At 47.2% G+C, this 20172-nt stretch overlaps 1 protein-coding gene across 6 annotated transcripts; it reads right to left on the bottom strand.

Moving 5' to 3' along the window:
* Nucleotides 1-1218: 1218 nt before the first annotated feature.
* Nucleotides 1219-6905, bottom strand: CD27 (CD27 molecule). Of its 6 annotated transcripts, none has more exons than XM_043440591.1 (6): nucleotides 6302-6905; nucleotides 6006-6137; nucleotides 3250-3402; nucleotides 2969-3058; nucleotides 2217-2330; nucleotides 1219-1998 (listed from the first exon to the last, which is right to left on the bottom strand). In XM_043440591.1, the coding sequence occupies exons 1-6, from the start codon at nucleotides 6435-6437 to the stop codon at nucleotides 1874-1876; spliced, it is 750 nt and encodes a 249-aa protein (XP_043296526.1). In that variant the 5' UTR covers nucleotides 6438-6905; the 3' UTR covers nucleotides 1219-1873. The 6 variants fall into 6 exon arrangements, with proteins under 6 accessions (XP_043296526.1, XP_043296524.1, XP_043296525.1 ...); XM_043440589.1 differs by having other exon boundaries at nucleotides 1595-1998; nucleotides 2205-2330; XM_043440590.1 differs by having other exon boundaries at nucleotides 1595-1992; nucleotides 2205-2330.
* Between the last annotated feature and the right edge of the window lie 13267 nt (nucleotides 6906-20172).

Below are 20172 nucleotides of genomic sequence, written 5' to 3'. Positions count from 1 at the left end.
TAAGCATTAGTATGAGCAAAAACTAGGGGGGAGGTGATGGAATTCCAGCTGAGCTGTTTAAAATCCTAAAAAGATGATGCTGTTAAAGTGCTGCACTCAGTATGCCAGAAGATTTGAAAAACTTAGCAATGTCCACAGGACTAGAAAAGATCAGTTTAACTTCAATCTAGAAGAAAGGCAATGCCAAAGAATGTTCATACTACTGTACAATTGTACTCATTTCGCATGCTAGCAAGGTAATGCTCAAAATCCTTCAAGTGAAGTTTCAGCAGTACGTGAACCAAGAACTTCCAGATGTGTAAGGTAGATTTAGAAAAGGTAGAGGAACCAGAGAACAAATTGCCAACATCTGTTGGATCATAGAAAAAAGCAAGGGAATTCCAGAAAAGCATCTACTTCTTCTTCATTGACTATGCTAAAGCCTTTGACTGTGTGGATTACAACAAACTGTGGAAAATTCTTAAAGAGATGGGAATGCCAGACTGCCTTACCTGTCTCCTGAGAAATCTGTATGCAGGTCAGGAAGTTAGACAACAGTAGCAGTTAGAACAGAACATAGAACAATGGGCTGGTTCAAAGTTGGGAAAGGAGTACATCAAGGCTGTATATTGTCACCCTGCTTATTTAACTTCTATGCAGAGTACATCATGTGAAGTGCAAGGTTGGATGAATCACAAGCTGGAATCAAGATTGCCAGGAGAAGTATCAACAGGTATGCATATTGATACCTCAGGTATGCATGTGATAACACCCTAATGGAAGAAAGTGAAGAGGAACTAAACCTCTTGATGAAGGTAAAAAGGAGAGTGAAAAAGCTGGCTTAAAACTCAGCATTCAAAAAACAAAGATCATGGCATCTGGTCCTATCACTTCATAGTTGGGGAAAAAATGGAAACAGGAGCAGATTTTATTTTCTTGGGCTCCAAAATCTTTGTGAACAGTGACTGCAGCCTTGAAATTAAAAGATGCTTGCTTCTTGGAAGGAAAGTGAAAGTGAAATTGTGAAAGTGTTAGTCACTCTGTTGTGTCCCACTGTTTGTGACCCCTGGACTGTAGCTCACCAGGCTCTTCCATCCATGGAATTCTCCAGGCAAGAATAGTGGAGTGGGTGGCCATTCCTTTCTCCAGGGGATCTTCCTGACCCAGCAATCGAACCCAGGTCTCTGCATTGCAGGCAGACTCTTTACCATCTGAGCCACTAGGGACAACAGCAAACAGTGACAAATCTAGACATTGTATTAAAAAGCAGAGACATCACTTTGTCAACAAAGTTCTGTATAGTCAGAGCTATGGTTTTTCTAATAGTCATGTACAGTTTTGAGAGTTGGATTATAAAGAAGGTTGAGCACTGAAGAATTGATGCTTTCGACTTGTGGTGCTAGAGAAGACTCTTGAGAGTCCCTTGGACAGCAAGGAGATCAAATCAGTAGGTCCTAAAGGAAATCAACCCTAAATATTCATTGGAAGGATGGATGCTGAAGCACCAGTACTTTGGCCACTTGATGTGAAGAGCCGACTCACTGGAAAAGATCCTGATGCTGGGAAAGATTGAGGGTAGGAGGAGAAGTGGGTGACAGAAGATGAGATAGTTGGATAGCATCACCGGCTCAATGGACATGAATTGAGCAAACTCCAGGAGATAGTGAAGGACAGGGGAGCCTGGTGTGCTGCAGTCGGTGGGGTCACAAAGAATTGGACATGACTTAGCGACTGAGCAGCAATAGTTTCTCAAGTCTGCACACAGGAAAGGGTCCGGATGAGAGGGTGGTGCTGAAATTCGAGGTGTCCTGTCTTGATCTCCTTGGATGGTCAGTGGGGTGAGGTGGAGGCTAGGACTTGATTGCAGTGATGGCCTTCTCTGAGGAGCACTGGCTCAGAAGTAGGAAGTAGGCTCTGGTTTTCGGTAATCCTCCTGAATGGGGATGGCACTGCCCTCTTCCTCGCTGGGACAGGTGTAAGGACAAGGCTCTGCGGGTGCCACTGGACTTCCTCCTGCATCTGCAGAGGAGAATCAGAGGAGAGGTGAAGGGAGAAGGGGTGAGTGAAGGCAGGCTGTCAGGAGGGCCCCAACAGAGTAGAGGGGAAGAGAGGCGACAGGCTGGTAAAGATAGAGCTGGAGAGGCCCAGAGGTTCCTCTGGGATTGGGTGGCAAAGCCGAGATGGTGGGGCGGGGTGGGGTGCAGGACCTGTATTTTGTCTCTTACTTAATCTCTTACTTAATTTTCTTTGTTGATGGAGGAACAGGGCTCCGACTATGGTGAAAGCAAGAAACATTCCAGAGAGGAGCACAAAGATGCGGATGCAGTTCACGCTGCACAGGGACCTTTGGGCTGTGATGGGGTAGGCAGGGGTCACGAAGGGGCTTGGGGGAGGGCCTAGCCCTTGATTCCCCTCAGCCCAGCCCTCCTGCCCCCTTCTCTCCCCTTCCCCATCTTCTTCCCCTACCCCCACCATTGGACGATGTCCTTTCCCAATCTCTGGACTCTGCTTCTGTTTCTTCTTTTTATTTATTTCTGGCTATGTCAGATCTTGGTTGCCCCGTGGCTTGTGGGATCTTAGTTCTCCCACCAGGGATCGGGCCCGAGTCCCCTGTATTGGAAGCGGGGATTCTTTACCACTCAACTTCCAGGGAAGTCCTTTCTTCCTCTTCTTGCCCCCGCTCCTAGGAGCTTTGTGGCTGGCTTCCCTTCTGAGGGCTTCCCTGGGGGCTTAGACAGTAAAGAATCTGTCTGCCATGTGGGAGACCTGAGTTTGATCCCTGGATTGGGAAGATCCCCTGGAGAAGGGAATGGCTCCACACTCCAGTGTTCTTGCCTGGAGAATTCCATGGACAGAGGAGGCTGGCGGGCTACAGTCCATGGGGCTGCAAACAGTTGGACGGGACTGAGCAACTTTCTCTTTCCCTTCTGAACCCTCCTGCATGCATTCTCCTCTCTCTCTTGGGGTGGGGAGTGGGGAGAAAACTCACGTGACCAGTGGGTCGAGAGGGTTGGGGCCGGCAACCACCTGGAGTTGGCCAGAGTCTGAGTGTGCCGATCTGTCCTGGCCTCTGGGATCTCTGGAAAAGCAGACGAGTTGGGTAACAGCCAGGGGCCCCGGAGGACACAGGGGAAGGCTGAAGGCCTGAGAGGCCCTGAGGGAAATGGGAAGGTGGAGACAGGGTGATAGGAGGCAGCTTATGTGAGGCTGGGTATAGGAGAGGGGGTGCTGGTTGGGGTGTGAGCAGACCAAGGGTTACCTGGAATTTACCTTCAGCATAAGGTGAGTGGGAAGGTTTTGGGTGTGGGCCTGGGGCCTGGGCTGGACCATCACACTCCATACAGTCCTTGTCCCTGCACTGCTGGCCCTCGGGACAGGCACACTCCGAGTTAGCCGTGAGGGTGCAGTTTCGAATGAGAAGACCTGGTGACAGAGGAGGGGGAAGGAACACACAGGGTACACTGGCTTAATCCCCGCTCCAGCCCCATCCCAGGCCCACCTCTAGGGATGTGCTACCCTTCGCATTCCTGCCTCCCTGCCCCATCCCACCCAGGCCTGCCCCTCCTCCACCGTCACCCAGTGTCTTTGCCGATAGTGTCATGGTTATTCAAGAACACCTCGAACCTTTTAGAAACTTCATGGTTCAGAAGTTGAAATAGCTTGCATTATTTTCCCTCGCACCCACCGATGCTTTTGTAACTCCTTACTGAAGTATACTGACCGAGAGGTATTCAGGTCACAAACATCTCATACGAGAACTGGGGCAAATTGGACTCTCTGGTGTAACTAGCACCATATTAAGAAACAAGATGACCAGTCTTGTTCGTTTCTAGTCACTAAAACTATCACTATCCTTCCCACCAAGAATAGCCACTGACTTCCGGACCTCTTAACACCAGGAGTTAATTTTGCCAGTTTCTGAACTCTGTATGTGGAAGGAAGCCTGTGCGTGTGCTCATCTGTGCCTGCTTTTACTCAGCTCTTGGCGGGACTGAGCCATAGTGTTGAGTGTGACTGCAAATCATTCATTCTCACCATCACATAGTTTTCCATGGTGTGGCTACACCATGACATATCCATCCCTCTACTGTTAACAAGCATTTGGGTAGTTTATAGTTGCTAGCAATTGGGAACTGCTGTGATCTCAGATTGGTGTTTTACCTGTACTGACATCCTCTGCCTTTAAAATAGAGATTGTAGTCAAGTGTAGAGGTCAGGTGCTAAGTGACTGCCAATGAGTGATCCTGGGGCAGGAGGGTAGGAAGGGCACTGCGTGGGCTGGGCTCCCAGGTGGTTGGGGGTAAGAAAAGAAGGGTGATTCTGGGGAAGGTGGCACCCGGATGTGGGCCAGGCCTGAGTGGGAGTCTCTGGGGGGGTGTTGCTTAGGGCAGTGCACTCATGGGGACCCAGGGAAAGCCGCCCTCACAGGCGAGAGGGGGCTACGGAAAGGGATGTCTGAGGATGCTGGAGACTACCATCAGCAGTTTCCTTAGCACATGCCTTTGGTCAGGAAAGGGTGTGAATTTCTTCTTATCCTTACTCCTTCTCATCTTTATGCCCCTGTGGCATCTCCTTTCTGAATTCTGACTTGTAGTCGCTACTACAACTTGCTTTCCTTGTGGCTTACTAGGAATTGTAAGCCAGCCGGGACAAGGATCTGCAAGGGAAGAGCATTGAAGGGGAAAGGGGGATGGTGGTGGTAGACATGGGGAAGGGTGGGAAAGGTGAAGGAGATACAGGAGGGTACCTGCCAAAAGGGGTGGGAAGGGTTAAAGAAAGGGGGCTGGGATTGGTCGAAGTGAGTGAAGTGCCACTGTTTTCAGTGAAGCCTTCAGGAGCCTGGGAGTTCTCTTCGCCGTGTATAACCTGTGCACAGAACCCCACGCTGATTGCAGGCACTCGTCCATCTTACAGATGGAAATACTGAGGTTCAAGGGGACCAAACACAGTCAACTTCTTTCCAGCGCCCCTGAGTCCTGCAGCCAGTCCTGCCTGGGTGCTTTGGGGCTCTAAGGGCTGAACCTCACCGAGGAGGATCGTGGGTTGCACTGGGCGGGAGAGTAGTGAAGGGGGCTAGACTGGCTCAGTACTGGGAAGAGGCCTTCCAGTGGGGCCTGCAGAGTGAGCTGGGGGACTTTGGCTGAAAAAACCAAAAGCCAATATTGCTGGGGGTTTAGGCCAAGAAGAGAGACACACCCATGTACAGTCCTATTTGTAAGTAGACTGAGGAATACCTCTTGTGTTTTACAGATGTTACCACTTGACTGTTTTGCAGTGGCAAAACCTTGTATTTATTTTAAAGAAAACAGTATTGAAAAAGCTAATCAGATTCAATGCATTTACAGGCAAGTAATATCGTACTTGAGTTAAATAGCCCCTAAGCATGTCCTACTGGAGAATATCTGCTCAAAGGAACCACTTTCAAGCTACTGATCTAAGTACACTGGCACATACGTCATTTCAAAAATTCTAGCTAAAATGGAGAAAGCATGAAAGTGTTCACAACGCAGCTGCTATTTCATTTCTTAATTGTAAAAATGATGAAATCACAAAATAAAACTCAAGCTGCATACACATTCTCTTTCCTAAATTGGCTTTTGGAGGGAAAAAAAAAAAAAGGTTGTGGCCCACTAGCTTGTACTGTTAAGTCCTTAGGAAGATGTATTCCAAGTTCCAGAACAAATGTGCCCTCTGAGAACACCACCAATTCATCAGTGGGGGAGCGGGTAGGAATGGGGGGTGAGTTGCTCATCTGAAATCTAGGGTCCCAAAGCCACTTCCTGTTTTGCATTGATCGTAGTCATTGACCCCCTCCTCATCAGCCCATCAAACTCTGCTCACTCCTGCCCTGAACCACTTCATCGCAGCGTTCCCTGTACATCAACGCATCTTGCCCAGGGCACCCCAGTTCCCACCATGGGCTCCACTGAAGCCACAGAAGCTCGGACTTCCCCCCTCACCGCAGCCTTCTTGCTTCTGCACACCCAGCTCTCCGTCTTGCTCCCCCAAACACTGGCCCACCTCACCAGAGTTACAGTGCCGGCAGCTCTCACAGTGGGGCCGGCTGTGATGGTCCGGCGTGAAGGAGACCCCCGGTGTACACGGATTGCATTGAGCCGCTTTTCCATGCTGCTCGCAGTCTTTGACCAGGAACGTTCCTGTGAGCAGAGTACCAGGGTCAAGGCCGCAGGAAAGCCACTCCCCCGCCCTCTCCAAGGGGCTGCCTCTGGGCCTCTGCAGCGTTCCTCCCTGCTTCCCTCTGGTCCCAGGCCTGGTCCTGTCTCTCCCCAAGGAGCTGGCCCCTGGCAAGGCTCCCTCTTACCTGGTTCACACGTCTGGCAACACCATCCTTCTTGAGTCCAGTAGTGCTTCTCCGGACAGCTCTTGGGGCCTGGGGTTGCTGAGAGTCCCGCCAGGGTCCCTAGAACCCACAGCCAGAAGGGAAGTGGCCGGGCCATGACTCCTGCCCTGGGGGGAGCTCTTCCTGCACCCCAACTGCTGACTGCGGGCCTCGGGGGGGGGGGGCAGCAGGCAGGGTGGGGGGAGCTGGCACCTTCCCAGCTGGGCGCTGGTGTCTCTTCTTAGCGCCTCCAGGGCAGGTCTTCTCGGAGTCGTCCCGAGCTGGTGGCGGGCTGACCTTTGATGCTGTTGAAGCTCTATTGTAGCTGTTTTTCGCTCAGGCAGTCACTGCCACCCCTCCCCCTTTCCTGTGCTGGGTGCTGGGTGCTGGGTGCGGCAGGCTCTGACAGAAGACCTGCTATCTTCAGAGATGCCCCTGATGCCCTAGCCTCTCGTGGTCTCTGTCTCTCTTCTGAATTGAATCGTCTCTGCTTGCCGATGTTACCAGGTGTTGGATGTTCACAGGGATCTGCTTCCCGTATTCACACATCTGTACACAAAAATGCCCACCTTTGCCCCCCTGTTCACAGCTGCGTGTCCCCACGCCTACCCCACGTTGCTTCCTACACAGATGTCATCAGTTTATAGAGAAGGGAAACCAGAACTGAATACAGGTGTGCACGCTGTCCTCTGAAACTCTTGGGGGGCGGGGAGGTCACATAATGCTCAGAAATTTTCAGATTTGGGGAAGAAACCAGCCCTATATGACAAATTCATGGGGCTGGGGCATCGCTTACTACCAAGCACAATATTCCTGCCCCCAGACTATCCACTGTTTTGGTGGATGGATAACGACTATAACCAGCCTCACGTCAACTGATGTCTGGTTTTACGGTCGAAAGAGTTTGCTTTGGGATTGTTCAGAATCGCACAAAAGAGACTTGAACCTGAGTCTGGGCCCTGCTGGGTTGTGTGCCAGGAGCTCACGCATGGTCACTTAACCTTCCTGCCAGGCCTCCCACCCCTTCTACCATCTGTATCCTCCCCTGCCACCACCGGCTGTGTCTGCCCTTGGTCCTAGAGCACCTGAGGGTCTGCTCGCCCAGCTTAGGGCACTTGGGATTAAAGGCCGATCACTGTTTCCCCTGTATCTGTGGCTCTCCTGGGGAGGCTGATTTGGGGATGTCAGAAACAGTGGAACTTTCCTTTCTTTGAGTCCCAGGAGCACATTGGTCATAGCCTTGTTTCTCCAGGCTATTATTTTCACTCAGGGTCTTTGCATTGTTTCCATTCTGCTCATGAAACCTCACACCCCTGTGGGCTCCTTGGTCAGATCTGTTCTCTGTGTTGCTCTTTGGTTTCCTTTCTCTTCATTTTTTCCATCCCCCTGCCTTTCCCCAACCTCCTCTACTCTTCAGGAGGGTCCTCTTGAGTGGGAAGCCACACAGGGGTGTGATTTGAAGAGTTGCTTGTGCAAAACCATCCCACTGGCTATATCCAACCAAGTGCCTGAATTCCCCCGTCAGAGAGCCCTGGGGACCTGAGGATTCTGCTGTCACCAGTTACCTGCATTCCCAGATTATGGTCTGTATCTTCACTGTTAGTCTTTTTTTTCTTTCCTGCGTGGCTTGCCAGATCTTAGTTCTGAGATCAGGGATTGAAACCTGGGGCCTCAGCAGTGAAAACAAGGAGTCCTAACAACTGGCGTGCCTGCTAATTGCATATCCAATCAGTCATATCCAGCTCTTCAGTCACGTCCAACGGACTGTAGCCAGCCAGGCTCCTCTGTCCATGGGGATTCTCCAGGTAAGAATACTGAAGTGGGTTGCCATGCCTTCCTCCAGGGGATCCTCCTGACCCAGATGTCGAACCTGCATATCTTACTGTTCTTTACCACTAGCACCACCTGGGAGGCCCCCTAACTACTGGACCACTAGGGAATTCCCTTCCCTGTTGGTCTTAAACTTAAAGGCGGCCTCGGAGAGAGATGTAGGGATGGAGGAGATCCTGAAGAATGAGGAGGAGTTGGGGACCTTTAGAGAGAAACTTACCAAAGGGGGAACTGAGGATGCTGAGCACTAACCGCCTCCGCTAGACCCTGGGCTCCCCCCCAGGAGGCCTCCTTTCTCTGGGTCAAGGCCTGTCTATTCCTCTACTCTTCACTCTCTGGGGGTGGCAGGGAGGGACAGGGAGGGCAGGAGCAGAGTCTGCCTGGCTCTGTTGGAGAACCCCTGGCCAGGAGTCAGATTTCTGGCCCTGGCTCCACTGGAAGAATGGAATGACTTCGTCTGCCTTCTGTGCTATTTGCACCAACTTCCGATAGGCCTCGCCTGTCCTGGATCTTGCCCTGGACTGGACAGTCCTTCCTCTTCTCCACTCACCTGTGGGTGCAGCCTGCTGACCTCTCCCCCTCGAGTCCTCCACCACCACTTTCTCTTTTGGGATTCAGCTTCTCCCCACCCCTCAGCTGGTGCCAAGATGCATGGTCTTTTCCCAGCAAGGTCCCTCCCGTTCTTGCATCTCCGGAGACAGAAGTCCTTCACCTCTGATGACTCTCATCACTCTGGGGAAGGTAATCTGGAGCAAGGGCGGTAGCCTGGCCATCAACTGAGGTTCCCCTTGCTCCGTATCCCTAAATAGGACACCCTGTGTCTTCTGGTATCTTCCGGTGTATTCCGGTAAGGGCTGGTCGCGCTTAGAGAGGGAGGAACAGTGCCATGGACTTGCAGGGATTCCTGTGGGTCAGATGTGAAGGTTACTCCTGCTTCTGCTTCCTCTTTTAGCTGAAGCCTTGTTCCTGCCTGTCTGCTCCTGGGTGTTCCTGTACCTCTGCCCTGCCACGGGCTCCGGGACACAAGGCCATCTTGGATTTTCCTCCGGACCGTCTATAAGCAGAAGGCTGTTAGATTTAAAGCTTTCCTGAATCTTAGATCTCGTGAAGGTACAAGTTAAAATTGCATTTGGATACTCTGGCTCTTGAATGTGGGAAGCCTCTAGAAACTAGAAAGCGCAAGGAGGGACTTCCCTGGTGGCCCAGTGGTTAAAAATCCACCTTGTAATTCAAGGGATGCAGCTTTGATCCCTGGTCTGGGATCTAAAATCCCTGATCTCACATGCCTTGGGGCAACTAAGACTGCACATGGCGACTACTGAGCCCTAGTGCCACAATGAAGATCTGACTCAGCCAAATAAATAAATATTAAAAAAGGAAAGGAAAAACAAAACAAAAAAAACAAGGGAACAGAGTCTCCCCTGAAGCCTCCGGAAAGAAACAGCCTATGATACTTTGATTTTAGCCAAGTGATATCCATTTCTGGCTTTTGACCTTCAGAACTCTGATAGTAAACTTGTGCTCTTTTCAGCTACTGAGTTTGTGGTGATATGTTACAGCAGCCACAGAAAACTACAGCATATAGATCCTCTGGCATTTGTTTGAGATTTACTAGGTGGCCTAGTTGTTGTTGTTCAGTTGCTAAGTCATGTCTGACTCTTTTCAACTCTAGGGATTGTAGCATGCCAGGTTCCTCTGTCCTCTACCATCTCCCAGAGTTGGCTCAGATTCAGGTCCATTGAGTCGGTGATGCTATCTAGCCATCTCATCCTCTGCCACCCACTTCTCCTGCCTTCAATCTTTCCCAGCATCAGGATCTTTTCCAATGAGTCAGCTCTTCTCATCAGGTGGCCAAAGTATTGGAGGTTCAGCTTTAGCATCGGTCATTCCAATGAATATTCAGGGTTGGTTTCCTCTAGGACTGACTGGTTGGAACTCCTTGCAGTCCAAGGGACTCTCAAGAGTCTTCTCCAACACCACAGTTCAAAAGCTTCAATTCTTCGGCCCTCAGCTTTCTTTATAGTTCAACTCTCAAAGCTATACATGACTACTGGAAAAACCATAGCCTTGACTATATGAACCTTTGTTGACAAGGTGGTGTCTCTGCTTTTTAACACGTTGTCTAGGCTTGTCATAGCTTTCCTTCCAGGGAGCAAGCGTCTTTTAATTTCTTGGCTACAGTCAACATCTGCAGTGATTCTGGAGCCCAAGAAAAGAAAATCTGTCACTGCCTGTGACCCTCCATACCCACCTAGATAGGAGGATCCCAGGATAAGTGGAGCAAGTGTCTCTTTCAGAATCTCAGACTGGTGGTCTAAAAGCTTCTCTGTCAGCTACTACCTGGATCATCTCAGGCGAGTCCCAGAACCTCTCTGAACTGAGTCTGTATCTGCTTGGTGATAATGTCATGTTGGGAGAATTAATCTTGACAACATGAATGAAAGGGGCTTCCCAGGTGGTACAGTGATAAAGAATCCACCTGCGATGCAGGAGGTGCAGGAGATGTGGGTTTGATGGGTTGGGAAGATCTCCTGGAGTAGGAAATGGCAACCTGCTCCAGTATTCTTGCCAGGAAAATTACATGACAGAGCCCGGCGGGCTATAGCCCATGGGGTCCCAAAGAGTTGGACACAACTGAGAGAGAGCACAGCAGCATATGAATGAAATGCCTTGCCCCAACTCTAGAAACGTTCATTCCTTGCCTTCCTTTCTTGGTGTTTGAGGCTGCGAGTCCCAAGGCACGGGATTGAGAGAACAGCCCTTTAACCTGGGAATGAACTGAAGAAGCATGAAAGAGATGAAGACTCACTGGATGAGCCGGCCATTCGGAGTGGCATATGTGCTCCATGTGGTTCACTCAGATGGCTCTTGTTATGCAAAAAAGTGATGCTGCAAGGAGGTGGGGGCCACTTCCCCTCCCTGAGGCTGCTGCACCCTGGCATTTCCTGATTTCTCTTGCCCACCCAAATGAGTGACGACTGTACACACACCAGTCTAGGCAGCTCTGTGATTTCCCCAAACTTTCACTGAGTCTAGGAAGTAGCACAGTGACTCTTGTCCGTAACTTGCCTTCATTCCCCACTCCTGGCCTGTGGTGTGTCCTCTGAGCCTTTACCTCTCACGGCCAGATCACCTCTTAGTGATGTGCTGCAGCGAGCCAGCACTGTCCAGTCAAAGCCCGATTGTTAAATTGTCAAGCATCTTGTGAGCTGATTACGCGTTAGGAGCTTGAAATTGGCCATAGTGGGAGTACTCACAACCACATAAGTCAGAAAATGCTACAAATCGAGAGAGCTACTGTTAAACGGTTACCACCACATGGCTTCTAAAAGTGAAACTGGCTCAGTCATGCCCAACTCTTTGCCACCCCCATGGACTATACAGTCTGTGGAATTCTCCGGGCCAGAATACTGGAGTGGGTAGCCGTTCCCTTCTCCCGGGGATCTTCCCAAACCTGCTAAGGCTGGGCTCAATCCTTGTCTTTATCCTGTTTTAGATCCTGGGAAGGCAGAGTTCTTTCATCAGGGCCCCAGGCGCATTCTTTCTAACTTCTACTTAGAACTGCTAGAGATGAGCCCCTGTCTTACTACTCCATCCTCCGATGGCTCAGTGGTAAAAAGTCTGCCTGCCAATGCAGGAGACACAGGAAACATGGGTTCGATCCCTTGGGGTAGGAAGTGGCAACCCACTCCAGTATTCTTGCCTGGGAAATCCTATGGACAGAGCATGGGGGGGCCACAGTCCATGGGTTCACAAAGAATTGGACACGACTGAGCGTGAGCACAAGAGAACTGCCCTAATGCTCCAACCTGCTCAGACTCCCAGACTAGCAGAGCTGGAAGGGAGGTTTCTTTTTCTTTTCGTTTTTTGGCTGCGTGGGATGTGGGATCTTAATTCCCCCACCAAGGATCCAACCCACACCTCCTGCAGTGGAAGGAAGTTCGGACTCTTAATTGCTGGATCCCCAGGGAAGCTGAAGGAGGTTTCTGATCCTGTGTGTCCATCCCCTTATGTTACAGACATCAGAACCAGGGGCCCAAGAGGCAGGATGACCAGTTCTTTGTGGCAGAGTCAGGAGGTCATACAGGGGTCCTGAACCCCGGCCCACTGCTGATGGCAGCACTTACAGAGCCGGCACATACTGCTCTGTGCACAAGCCGGACTGAGTTCTCGGAGGCAGATACTCTCAGCCTGCAGACCTGCCCGGCTACTTTCCCTGAACCTTTCTGCTGCCTGTCTCACAGACACTGTTCTCTGCCTTTTTGCTCTTTGAAAGCACCTCAGTTTCTTTCTTTACTTTTCTTTCTCTAAATTGAAATTTAATTATATGAGTAATATATTTATGTGTGCTGTGTGCTAAGTCACTTCAGTCGTGTCCGACTCTTTGCGACCCTGTGGATTGTAGCCTGCCATGTGAATATATTCATATATTCATAGCATCTCTTTATAGAAAATTCATAGGTATTCATATTCATATGCATTCATATATGAATATATTCATAGCATCTCTTTATAGAAAATTAAACCAGTAAAATCCGTCAATTCCACCAGAAATTAAATGCACTAAAGATTCTTGTACATATGCTCCGGGAGATACGTGCCAGAATTTTCAAGCACTACTATGGGTAATAGCAAAAGAAAAAGAAAAGAACCCATCGGTCTTTAAGTGATTGAATAATAAATGAGTTTTACTTGAATAATAAATGATTAATAAATGATAGATTCCCCTAACAGAGTATTCACCCAATGGAGTACTTTCAAGGAGTGGAAATGAGTGACCTACATGGAGCCACATACAATAATATGGATGAGTCTTAAAAACATAATATTGAATGACAATGTGAATGCATTCCTTCATGCCAGCGTATCATATGCTTAAAAATGGTTTTAATGGTGAATTTTAGGGAACTCCCTGACGGTCTAGTGGTTAGGAATCCGCACTTATATTGCAGTGGGCTGGATCCCTGGTCAGGGAACTAAGATCCCGTAAGCCGTGCAGCCAAAAAATAAAGTTAATTTTATGTTATGTATATTGACTGAGAGAAGCAAGACACAGAAAAGAACATAAGACTCCAGATATATGAGGTATAAAACCAGGCAAGACTAACCAATTTTGTTGTTAGGATACATACACACATAGGAGGTAGGACTAGAAAGAAAAGTAAGGGAGTCGAGACACTGCGCCCCCTGCTGGGGAATAAGGGTATGACTAGGAAACGTCTAAGTTTCTGGGGAGGTCCTGGTCTCAGCGTGGGTTTTCATGTTGTGATTTCTATATACGATTTTGTATATTTGGTATAGTTCACAATATAAATCTTAAAAATAAAAATATATTTATATATTCATATACATATATAAATAAGACAACTGATAAAATCAACTTCAAAACCACTTTGAAGGGCGGTGCCCTTGGCACCCGGGCATGGCATCAGAAAATGCACCTGAAACAGTTTGACTTAGGGCACCTATTTCCACCTGGGACAGTCATTAAAATCAAATATTTGAACCTATATCTAGAGCTCCTAGTCACTTTATATGAAATATTGTAGCAGGATTTAAAAAAATAATGAAACACACTAAATCCCATTGCTCTTACTAAATATATTATTGCTAAATATTGTTACATTGTATAAGATTTCATCATATATTAATGTTTTAGTGAGAGTAAGAGAGATCTTTCATGTTGTAAATAAGTAAAAATAATATTATTTCTAAATGTTGTTTTCCCCAATTTAATTTTCATTTTGGCCACACAGTGCTTGTGAGATCTTAGTTCCCAACCAGGGATTGAACCCTGGCTCACTGGACCACCAGGGAAGTCCCTCAAAATTTGCCAATTAAAAAAAAAAATTTTTTTTTTTTTGGTGGTGCCACCTGACTTTTGGGATCTCAGTTCCCTGATCAGGAATTGAAACTGGGCCATGGCAGTGAAAAACCCAGAGTCCTAACCACTAGACCACCAGGGAGCTTGTTTTCCTCAACTTTCTGTCATCCTTTTTTATTTAAAAAATTAGGAGTGAAGATGGAAAAAATACTGAACAATTATAGATAAGACTCAAATTCCCTTTGACTGACCTCCTCCTGTCAGCCCCTATCTGGTCCTCTCTCTGCCCCCTCAGGGGTAATCATCGTTTAAGATTACTGAGGATTCTTGCAGAACTTTCTCTAAGCAAACAAATTCTACGTGTGTGTTTTTATTTTAGGAATGTTCATGGCCCCAAATGAGGAAAGGTGCCTTTCCCTTTCCCTTGTTAGGCTGTGGTTGATAAGCAGGTTATTTTTATACAGCAGGGAATGAAAGTCCAAAACTGCCGGAGACAGATGTCTACCAGCAGAAAACCAGACGAATTTTTCCAGTAAAGTGTGTTTTCTTTCCTACTTAAAATATTATTCAGCAAAACTCAAATATTTCTCATTCTGATCGTAGCCCCTCTCCTACTGAGGACCTTCTGCTAGACGTTCCCGGAGGAGGGACGGTGTCCTGTCTCCAGTGCGTGCTCAGTTGCTCTGTCGTGTCTGACTCTTTGCAAGCCTGTGGACTGTAGCCCGCCAGGCTCCTCTGTGCATGGAATTTTCCCGGCAAGAGTATTGGTGGTGGGATGCTATGCCCTCCTCCAGGGGATCATCCCAACCCAGGGATTGAACCTGTGTCTCTCAGGTGCAGCTGGATTCTTGACCACTGAACCACTGCGGGAGGCCTCCCGTCTCCAGTTCAGTTCAGTTCAGTTGCTCAGTCGTGTGCCATTCTTTGCAGGAGTCGGGAGGTGACAAAGGGAGCCCCTTCGTCTCCAGGGAGGTGAGCAAAAAGCCGCTCATACAGCCTGTGGTCACTACTTCTCCCTGGCCTGTGGTCACTACTTCTCCCTGGCAAGGGGCTTACCCCTCCTGCCTTTGTACCGAGATAGTTGAACGCACCTTCCCTTTCTTATTGGAAATGGTAGGTTACCTCTGTTCCCAAGGGGAAATACTACGCAAGCCTGCCGTAATTCTCCTAGCTCAGAGCCAGAAAGACAGCCTATGGAACCAATTATGCATTGAGTCTCTGTACTCATTAAAAATGATCTCTTGGAAATGAAACAGCCCAAGACTGGCAGGTCCATGTTCTCCTTGGGTTGATTTTTAAAAGTCCATCTTTTGGACCTAGAGACTGGCATACAGAGTGAAATAAGTGAGAAAGAGAAAAGCAAATATCTTCTATTAATGCATATATGTGACATCTAGAAAAATGGTATAGCTGAACCTACTTGCAAAGCAGAAATAGAGACACAGACGTAGAGAACAAACTTATGGACCCTGGTGCAGGCTGGGGAGGGGGCGGGATAGGGAGTGGAATGAATTGGGAGATTGGGATTGACATATATACAGCTATACTTTATGCATACTTTATACTATGTATACAATAGATAACTAATGAAAACCTACTGTATAGCTCAGGGAACTGTACTCAGAGCTCTGTGGTGAGAGGGTGGATATATATAGACTGATTTGCATTGCTGTACAGTAGAAAATAACACAACATTATAAAGCAATTTAACTCCAATAAAAATTTTAAAAATAAACAAAGGTCCATCTTTTTCAGCTTCTCTGGTGGCTCAGTGGTAAAGAATCCATTGGCAATGCAGGAACCTCAGGAGATGTGGGTTTGATCTGGAAAGATCCCCCGGAGGAGGGCATGACAACCCACTCCAATGTTCTTGCCTGGAGAATCCTACGGACAGAGGAGCCTGGCAGGCTACAGTCCATGGGGTCGCAGAGTTGGACAGGACTGAAGCGACTTAGCATGCACGTACCATCTTTTCCAAGATAAAGAAAGGATTGTTAATTAGCCTCATACCCCAGCCTGCCGGGCAGAATTCTCCAAGGGCCTAGCACACTTGTGTTTTGTGCCGGGAGCCAACACACAAGACCCTACCCCTAAAAAGGCCGTAAGGGAGAAAACCTGACGGGCAAGGCGAATCAGGTTTTCAGGGGTTTCGAAAAGGCCAGCTCACGAGATCCCACCCATGACAAGGTCACGAGGAGAAAGCCTGACAGGCAAGGCAGATCAGGTTTTCAGGGATTTCGAAAAGCTGCCCCCAGCGCTCACCTTAAAGATGATATCTGTCTTTCTGATGCCTGCCTCAATGGACTACTCCCTAATTTCTCTGACACAGGCAGGAAGGCCTTCCCCGATCTCTTCCCAAATAAGAATCAATTTAAAACTTTAATCAGTAAGTTTCCCAGGTGGTGGTATTTTATGAGATTATTCAGGGTGAAAGGAGTGTTTTAATTTAAACTCCTTTGCTGGTAGTTTGTTAGCCAAACGCATTTATGCCCTTGGTACTAATATGCATGATTGCTTATAATACCCTAATCATAAAATAGCATAGAGAACCTGATTATATAAAAGCCCTAATAGATATAGAGCCCTTTTAAGGGGTAAAGGAGTCCTATTAGAAAACATAAGAAAAATTATTCTATAGGTGGTTATTGGGTTGTGATTCGCTTGCTGTGTTTTTGCTTGCTGTATTTTTGCCTTTAATGTGCTAAGGTTGTGTTATAAAAACCATTGTTAATATAGTTAAAGATCTAGAGAAATAAGAACTTAGCCCTAGTGTGGTAACAATGAGATGGTTGTTAATTGTCAGTCAGGAGTGCTAGGCAGAAGCTGCCTCACCAAAGTCGCAGAGTCTGTATGGGGTAAACTTCTTAGATAAACGCAACCAACAACTTTTGCAGAAAGATTAATTTTTGTATTAACAAGAATATAATTCTACTCCGTACTATTTCCCTATGACACTGTTACCTTTCAGTTAAGGTCACCATAAAAACGGAAAATAGGTTTACAATCACCTGACCTGCTTAAAATGTTAATAGCCCCAAGGCCAGAAGATCATGTGCTAAGAATTGCTATAGAATTAGAAAGCAAAAAAATCCTGCTTTTCCTAAAAATCAAAGTGATGTAATGCTAATCCTGTGTAATCATGAGTAAGCATCTTGTACCTTGAAAACGTTCTGTGAAAGGGTATAAAACCAATTGTCAAAAAGTAAAACACAGACTTGGCCCTATCAAGGCTAGTCTCACGTGTCTTCTATCTCTCGCCGATGCCGTTCATCCTGAGGGTACCCCCTGGATCCTGCCGAGGCTGAACCCCGGCAGTTTTGGGTTTTGCTTTGTTTTCTTATGGGGGTTCCCTGGTGGCTCAGATGGTAAAGCGTCTGCCTGCAATGTGGGAAACCTGGGTTCCATCCGTGGGTTGGGAAGATCCCCTGAAGAAGGAAATGGCAACCCACTCCAGTACTCGTGCCTGGAAAGTTCCATGGATGGAGGAGCCTGTGGGCTGCAGTCCATGGGGTCACAAAAAGCTGGACACAACTGAGTGGCTTCATTTTCCTTTTGTTTTCTTATACATGATACACAGTACACATCCTTCTAAAATTTGCTTTTTCAATCCAATAATATGTCTTAGAGATCATTCCATGTTATATATGTAGAACTACTAGTTTGGATAGAGAATGGATATATGCAGGCTTTTTAGCCATTTTCCTTTTTAGGAAATATTTAGTTTAGAATATTTAGTTTTCCCCCTAACATCTCATTATTACAAATGGTGTCGCATAAACATCTGAAGCATCTGTATGTCTGTGGGAGTGTTTCTTTAGAGTAGATTCTGGGCACTGGAATCGCTGAGTCATGGGGTGTGCACATTTTTCACTTTAATAGATACTGGCAAATTGCTTTCCAAAGTGGCTCTACAATTCACACGCCCACTAGCTGTGGGATGAGAGCATGCCTCCTCACACCCTGCTCACTTTTCATTTTAGCAAAGCACTGTGGACAATCGAATTGGGGGAAATGTCATGTTGTTTCAGCGTTCATCCCCTGGTTACCAGCAAGGTCCAGCATCCTTCCGTGATCGTCGGCCGTTGTATTTTCTCTTTGTTTTTGACATCTTTTTATCTTTGGGTCACCACAGGTGTCTTCAAGACCAGTCTTGGTTCTTCCCTGTGAAAATCCTGTTTTAACCTCAAATTGCAGGGCCTCCACCAGTCCCGTGGATCCCTTCAGATTGTTGTTTCTTTTTTTAAGTCATGGCGAATCATTTATTGTGGCATGTGGGATCTAGTTCCCTGACCAGGGGTCAAACCCAGGCTTCCTGCATTGGAAGCATGGAACCTTAACTACAGGACCACTGGGGAAGTCCGCCTTTAGATGTTTGCCCTCATCCTAGGTGCTCAATGTCCCTGTGGCAGTGGAGGTCATTCCTGTCTCCCCTACAAACCTCCAGAAACTTCAGACCTGCATGGAGGTGGTGTGCCTTTCCTCATTTGTAAAATTCCAGTAGGACTTGGGGGAACCCCAGACTGCTCCACCTCAGCACTAAATGCCTCCCTAAGACTGCACAGTCTTCTGGTCCAGACTGAAGAGCAACAAGGTGCATGCGACCGTTTTTAAAATTGAGATAAAATTCAATATTTTAACCATTTTATAATGTACAATTCAGTGGATTTTAGGATTTTTCCTAATGTTGTGCAGATAACACCACTTTCTGATTCCAGAACATTCCCATCTCCCCTAAGAGAAACCTCATGCCCACTAGCAGTCAGTCCCACTTCCCCCCTCCCCCATCTCCCAGCAACAACAAATCTATTTTTGGTCAATATGGATTTGCCTATTCTTAACACACAAGCTGGAATCAAGATTGCTGGAAGAAATATCAATAACCTCAGATATGCAGATGACACCACCCTTATGGCAGAGAGTGAAGAGGAACTAAAAAGCCTCTTGATGAAAGTGAAAGAGGAGAGTGAAAAAGTTGGCTTAAAGCTTAACATTCAGAAAACTAAGATCATGGCATCTGGTCCCATCATCTCATGGGAAATAGATGGGGGAGACAGTGGAAACAGTGGCTGACTTTATTTTTTGGGGCTCCAAAATCACTGCAGATGGTGACTGCAGCCATGAAATTAAAAGACGCTTACTCCTTGGAAGGAAAGTTATGACCAACCTAGATAGCATATTAAAAAGCAGAGACATTACTTTGCCAACATAGGTCCATCTGGTCAAGGCTATGGTTTTTCCAGTGGTCATGTATGGATGTGAGAGTTGGACTGTGAAGAAAGCTGAGCGCCAAAAAATTGATGCTTTTGAACTGTGGTGTTGGAGAAGATTCTTGAGAGTCCCTTGGACTGCAAGGAGATCCAACCAGTCCATCCTAAAGGAGACCAGTCCTGAGTGTTCATTGGAAGGACTGATGCTGAAGCTGAAACTCCAATACTTTGACCACCTCATGCGAAGGGTTGGCTCATTAGAAAAGACCCTGACACTGGGAGGGATTGGGGGCAGGAGGAGAAGGGGACGACAGAGGATGAGATGGCTGGATGGCATCACTGACTCGATGGGCATGAATCTGAGTAAACTCCGGGAGCTGGTGATGGACAGGGAGGCCTGGCGTGCTGCGATTCATGGGGTTGCAAAGAGTCGGACACGACTGAGCAACTGAACTGAACTGACTAAACTGAACATTTCATATATATGGAGTCATATAATATATGGTCATTTGTGTCTGGCTTCTTTCACTTTAGCAAAATATCTTCAAAGTTTATCCACGTTGCTGCATGACTTCAGTTCATAATTCTTTTTTATGGCTGAATAATATTCCACTGTGTGGGTATCTCACATTTTACCTATCCATTTATTAGCTGATGAACATTTGGGTTGTTTCCACTTTTTGGCTGTTTTGAAAGAAGCTTCTGTCAACATTCACGTATAGATTTTAATTGAACATGTGTTTTGAGTTCTCTTGAGTATATACCTACAATTGGAATGGCTGGGTCGTATGTTAAGTCTATGTTTAGCTTCTCAAGGAACTGCCAAACTTTTTTCCACAGTAACTGAACCATTTTGCATCCCCCGTAGTGGTACACGTACTTACTGTACAAGCTTACCATCATCTGTCAATTTCCGTTAAAAAATTATAGCTACCCCGGTTATATATTCTTTTCATGTTCTTTTTGGACATTTATATTCTTCTTTAAGAAAT

This window comes from Cervus canadensis, chromosome 21 (genome assembly GCF_019320065.1).
Source record: "Cervus canadensis isolate Bull #8, Minnesota chromosome 21, ASM1932006v1, whole genome shotgun sequence".
In the NCBI taxonomy this organism is placed as follows: Eukaryota; Metazoa; Chordata; class Mammalia; order Artiodactyla; family Cervidae; genus Cervus; species Cervus canadensis.
The sequence above is the reverse complement of the archived record's forward strand: the minus strand, read 5'-3'. Positions and strand labels throughout refer to the sequence as shown.